General features: G+C 43.7%; 1 protein-coding gene across 1 annotated transcript in view; it reads right to left on the bottom strand.

The window, feature by feature from the left end:
- Nucleotides 1-1,689: 1,689 nt before the first annotated feature.
- LOC115414910 (gamma-aminobutyric acid receptor subunit rho-1-like) overlaps nt 1,690-6,291 on the bottom strand; it is a 44,031-nt gene continuing 39,429 nt past the window's right edge. The window contains exons 9-10 of the mRNA XM_030128272.1: nt 2,895-3,091; nt 1,690-2,183 (exon numbers count right to left, since the gene is read on the bottom strand). Coding sequence (XP_029984132.1) covers nt 1,896-2,183; nt 2,895-3,091 — 485 coding nt within the window. The 3' untranslated portion in view covers nt 1,690-1,895. The remainder of the gene's footprint in view (nt 2,184-2,894; nt 3,092-6,291) is intronic.

Raw genomic sequence — 6,291 nt, 5'->3', positions numbered from 1 at the left:
AATAACCTGAAATGTCTTTACAGAAGTCAGTACAATATTCTGTCTGTTATTAAATGTTTTGTGTGTTTGTAGATCCACTGTGATCTGTACGTTTTAATGCACATATGTAAATGATAAACTGAGGCAGAATATTGATAAAATTACACTGATTTTTTCAGTTTGTTCATTTTATTTACATTGTCTGAAAGGATAGTTTGTAGAAGTAAACCTTTACATAATGTAAATTTACTTTTTCGTGCTAAAACATATAGAAAAGTTTAGAGTTGTAATTGTTTCTATATTATTCTGTTATTATTTGACTGGTTGGGTCCACTGCAGATCAAATTCAGCTGAATGTGGACCTGAACTAACAGGAGTTTGACAGCCCTGGTCTAAAACATGCAGGATACCGGCCCTCCAGGACTGGATTTGAACACCCCTGAAATAAATGTTCCAATAAGTAGATCCGAGTCTAAACTGTATCAAATCCAGCAGTGACCAGCAGATGCACCTGAATGTCCACCTGAATGTCCACCTGAATGTCCAGCAGGTGGAGGTAGAGTTCAGGCTACATTTGAGCCATGTGTGAACTGATGAAGTTTCAGCCATTTGCAAAAACCAAATGCTCTTCTCTTTCGTTTGTGTTAAAGGTCTGGACCTAAATGAAAGGTTCCATGAAAGGGCTGGATGTGAAAAGATGAACACCTCCAACATGGATCTGTGTTTAATGACGCTTGGTGGATCTTTTCCTTCATGGGGTTTGTATCTGTTACCAAATGAACCTCCTCAGGACCAGCAGGAAAATTGATATAACTAAATTAGCCAAATTTCCAAGGAGGGAAAACGTTCAACTTTAGTAAACATTCAACACCCTGCATGCTTGTTATCAGTGTACTGGTCATGTCACACCTTCAACAGATCTTTTTTTTTTTCATTCTGCTAAAACACAGGTGTCAAACATGCATCCCGGGGTCCAAATCCAGCCCACCAAATGGTCCAAATCCAGCCCACCAAAGAGTCCAGTCCGGCCCCTAGGATGAATTTGTGAAATGCAAAAATTACACTGAAGAAATTAATAATCAAGGATGTTCAAATCATTTTAGGTCAGTTCAATCTAAAGTGCATCAGACCAGTAAAATATTATCATAATAACCTACAAATAATGAAAACTGCAAATTTTCCTCTTTGTTTTAGAATAAAAAAGTAAAATTAGGGAAAAAAAACAGTTACATTCACAGACTATCCTTTCACAAAAAATCTGAATAACTTGAACAAATATGAACAATCTGAAATGTCTTCAGAGAAGTCTGTGGGATTTTAACAACATTCTGCCTGTTATTAAATCTGTAAGTTGTGATGCACATGTATAAATGATCAACTGAGGTGTAATATTGTTAACGATGCACTTTTTTTCTTCAGAATTTTCAGGCTGTTCATTTTTGTTCATGTTATGTTCAAGTACAGTTCGTAGGTGCAAAATTTTCATCATGGAACTTGACTTTTTTTCACTCAAAAACAGAGAGAAAACTTTGGAGTTGACATTATTTATCAGTTCTTACATATTATTTTACTGGTTCGGCCCACTTTAGATCAGATTAGGCTGAAGGTGGAACTGAACTAACATGAGTTTGACAGAACTGTGCTAAAATGTTCAAATCCATGATCAAATCATGAAAGTGTAGAGTCCTTGCTTAGGGTCGTAGGTTTTTGGGGGTCAGTTTTCCTAAACACCTTGGTGCACTTTGAAAGTGTTTCTGTTCCTTTTTCTTTCAAAATTAAAAACAAAACAAAAAAAAAAGTTGAATGTACAAGTGTAGTTTCACCAGGTCATCTGTGGACACCTCCAGCGCAGAGGCAGATTTCTTCCCTTTCTTCTGTCAGTGTTGCTCTCATTAGTTCTGTCCCAGGTGCGTCTGTTAGGAGTAGATGGACCAGTAGATGATGTTGAACAGAATGTAAGCTCCAGGAAAGATGACCCGGGAGTATTTGTCAATGGCGTGGGTGTCGATCCACACGTTGCTGTAGGCGCTGGAGCCCACGTGGCCCGTAACCTGGTCGCTCTCCATGGCCAGCTGGACTAACATCCGCTCCCGTTTGACCCCATTCTCCTCCGGCATGCCGTAGTTCCCGGTGGTGTTGAAGTCCTCCTCGCTGTAGCCGGTCGACATCATTCCAGGATGGGCCAGCCCACAGGTACACGGCAACTGTGAAGACACCAAACACATTCAGGTACACGGCAACTGCAGACAAACCAAACAGATTCAGAGAAAAAACAGGAACGCAACGGTGGAGACCAAGGTTCGAATAGTTTTGGATTTTTCATTAGCTCTGCCAAGGAGGTTATGTTTGTGCCAGGGTTTGTTTGTTTGTTTGTTTGTTTGTTTGTTTATTGGTTGGTTGGTCAGCAAGATAACTCAAAAAGTTATGGATGGATTTCCACAAAATTTTCAGGAAATGTTGATACTGGCACAAGGAAGAAATGATTAAATTTTGGTGGTGATGGGGGGGGCAGATCTGTCTTGGCGGAGGTCTGCGCTCTACGAGTACTTTTCTAGTTCTAGTTTAGTTTTATTTAGTTTTGACTTTTTTTTCTCTAATTCAGTTAGTTTTAATTTGTTTTTAGAGCAGGTTTGCTAGTTTTTATTAGTTTATGTTATTTTCTAAATGCTTAGTTTTACTTTAGTCTTAGTATTAATCACCAAGGAGGTTATGTATGTGCCAGGGTTTGTTTGTTTGTTTGTTTGTCTGTTTCTTTGTTGGTTGGTTGGTTGGTCAGCAAAATAACTCAAAAAGTTATGGATAGATTTCATGAAATTTTCATGAAATTTTCAGGAAATGCTGCCTCCATTTCCACATTGCATTGTTTTTTATTATCTTGAATTATGTAAGAGAAGCACCAAGTGGCTCAGACGAACCCTTTCTCGCACTTTCCTCTCTTTGCGTTCTTGGCGTGTGGACAGGTAGTTGACGGCGGCGTACTCAATGACAGACAGGAAGACAAAGACGAAGCTGACCCACAGGTAAATGTCCACGGCTTTGATGTAGGACACCCTGGGCATGGAGGCGTTGACCCCAGTGATGATGGTGGACATGGTGAGCACCGTGGTGATACCTGAGGACAAAAAACAACATATATAACACATACAATATATACAATATATACAATAGGAATATGAGCACCGTGGTGATACCTGTGGCAACGCAAAAACAACATATACACTACCGGTCTACAGTTTTAGACCAGCCCAGTTTGTTCCAGTTGTGTCTGTAAATTCCATCAGTTCCAGTTTAATGAACAGCTGTAAATGGTCCAAAGGTCAGAGTGAACTGACAGGAAAAAAAAGGTAACGTTAAACCAAACTGAAAAATAAAGTACATTTCAGAATTCTACAAAAAGGAGAACAAGAAATGGGTGAACAACTGAAAGCAGTTCTGCAGCAGTGGAGGTTGATCAAGTCTGGAAAGTTGGTGGTTCAATTCCTGCAGGTGTCCCAACGTTTGTGAATTCCTTCCACCCCCTGTGTCTGCAGAACAGGAGTGTGGAACACACTGTGGTACCAGACCCATGGAGCAGGACTGGAACAGGACTGGACTGAAGAAAGGAGTGTGGTACTGTAAAAATGGAAAAGAGGAAAAGGAATGAACCAGAGAAGAGAGACAGAGCATCAGAAGAGGGAAAAATGGAGGTGTGTCCTCCAGAGAAATGTCCAAGAAAGTCCAGGTGTCAGGAAGTCCAGTTTCCTTTGATGAAAAATGATGAGAAATAAATTTAACTGGGAGAAGAGCTTGAGAAGTAAAACCTATGAAGTTATTTCCCAGCACAGGAATTCCATATTTGATGCAAGTAAAGTTATTTCCCAGCATAAGAGTCTAACGCCTGATGCATCACGAAGTTTGGATAAGAACGTGAGATGAGCATTCCCACGTCTCATGTAGCAGCCTAATGGATGTAAAAGGAGAAAAATGATCCAAACCCACATTACAAGTATGTTAAAAAAAAGATACTGAGACAAGACGACGAGTCAGACTCCCAGGGTGATAGGGTGGGGGCCTGGCTTGGGAAACATATATAAAAAAAACATGATTCAAGACACCAGACACGATTGTTTTTAAATATTGATAATTAATAGAAACAAATGCTCGGAAAAGGGGATTTTGAAAGGAGGGGCCCGGGTTTGTGGGAAAATCATGCCCCGAGCCCCGAAACAAGGTATAAAGGATGGGGGATTTTCAGCTACCCTTCAGACCATTCCCGGGTGTGTCTCCGTGTGTTTCACCTTGCTTTTGCAAATAAACACATGTACGGCTCTGAAGACTGACTGGCTCGACTCATCATTGTTTCTGAAGAAGTTTCTTCCAGATCATCACTTAGATATAATTTTGCAGTATAGATTAGGCGGGGAAAAAGGCGCAGACCAACAATCAAGTCTCGTCACCTTCAGCATCCAAAGGCACTCAGAAACTAGGCTGGTGTCATGTCGGCTTCCAGACTGTGTCTGGATTTGTCTGTCTTTTATGTTGTCTGTCATTTCCTGTTTTATTTTGTTAAGTTTCCTCATGTGTCATGTCTGGTGTCTTTACTTCCTTTCCCTGATTGTGTTCCACCTGTGCTGATTATCTGACTCCTCCCTGATTATCTCCACCTGTGTCCTATTGTCTTCCCTCCCTCTTGTGTATTTAAACCCTGTGTTTTCCCCTGTTCCTTTGCCAGTTTGTGTTCTACCTTTGTGTGCTCACTTACCAGCGTTTTTGGATACCTGTCAGTCTGTCTGCCCGTTTTGACCCGTTTTGCCTTCCGACCACCGATTCTGCCTGTTCCTCGTCTGCCTGCTCGTTTGGTTCTGACCTGGTTCGTTCATCCGACTTCTGATTCTGCCTATTCCCTGATTACCTCAGCCTCCAACGTGTTACCTTGTGTTTTGACCCTCGCCTGGACTCTGACCGTGAGTAGCCTTCTCCACATGTCCCGTTGCCTCTTTAACTGCCCTCCTGTGTATGACCTGGCTTGTTTTTTGACTACCCTTTGTTTTGTCCTAGTCGGGTTGCTGTCGGGAGTCCTCCGGCTCGGCCGTGCTGACCGCCCGCATTCCCCGCTCACAGCCCGGACGACGAGTCCCGATTCACACGCCTTCACAGACGTGCTGACCATTCAAAGCGGTGTTTTTCCTACTGTGCTTGTGTTTAATAAACACTCTCAATTGGTCATCTGTGTTCTGGTCTTGCATTTGGGTTCAGCCCTTGTACTAGTCCCATTACAGTACAAACTGGCCAATAAGATGAACCCAGCAGACCTAGACCAGGTCCGGGAGGCAGTTCGGTCCCAGAGGCAACATCTTGGGGGACATGAACAGATTTTGCATTCCCTGTTGGACAAGATGACTCAGCTGTCCGCTCAGTTTTCCCGGTTTTCCGGTAACCAGGCTTCTGCTCCGGTCCCGCCAGTCGAGAACACCAACTCTGTTTCACTCGAGAGACCCCCGGAGGAACCCAACATCCCACCTCCATCTAAATACACAGGTAACCCTGATACTTGCCGTAATTTTTGTACGCAGTTAAAGCTCATTTTTGATTCTCAGCCCCGCCGTTTTGCTAATGAGTCTGCTAAGATTGCTTATGTGGCTAGCCTGTTGGAAGGGCCTCCTCTAAGCCTGTTTAACGCTGCCTATGAACAAGGATCCCCCATCGTTCAGTCAGCTTCGAGTCTGATGGCCGAGTTAAAAAGAATCTATGATCATCCTGTCCGCGGACAACCGGCCGGCCAAAGACTCATGAGGCTGAGGCAGGGAGAGCGCCCCATTAGGCAGTACATCAGTGAGTTTCGTTCTCTGGCAGCAGAATCTGAATGGAATGAGCAGTTGTTGATCACTGCGTTCCAGAGTGGACTGAACCGCACCATCGGTCGTGAAATGGCGCTTCGTCAGGAACTCCATTCTCTGGATGACGTCATTGAGGCAGCTATTCGGGTCTCAGACCAATTGGCGTTTTGGCAGCCAGAACCATCATGGGTCTGCCAGTCCTCCGTGAGTAAGGCCCACGCAGAACCCCCTCACCCAGTACCTGAGTCCAGCGGGGTTCGAAGGTGGAGCCGATGCAATTAGGTCGGACACACCTGTCGGCAGAGGAACGTCAACGCCGTCAGGTGGCTGGTCTGTGCTTATACTGTGGTCAGGAGGGGCACCGAGTCAGCAACTGCCCAGTGAAGCCTAGAATGACGGCAGGTGAGGAGTCTCTTTTGAGTAGAACGTTCTGTGTGTCCAGCGCCTCTCGGGTTCAGCCTTTGGTCTGTTTGTGCTCTAACTCTGTGTCTCTGCA

This window comes from Sphaeramia orbicularis, chromosome 24, assembly GCF_902148855.1.
Source record: "Sphaeramia orbicularis chromosome 24, fSphaOr1.1, whole genome shotgun sequence".
Classification (NCBI taxonomy): domain Eukaryota; kingdom Metazoa; phylum Chordata; class Actinopteri; order Kurtiformes; family Apogonidae; genus Sphaeramia; species Sphaeramia orbicularis.
Note: the sequence above shows the minus strand (reverse complement) of the source record. Positions and strands in the feature narration are given on the sequence as shown.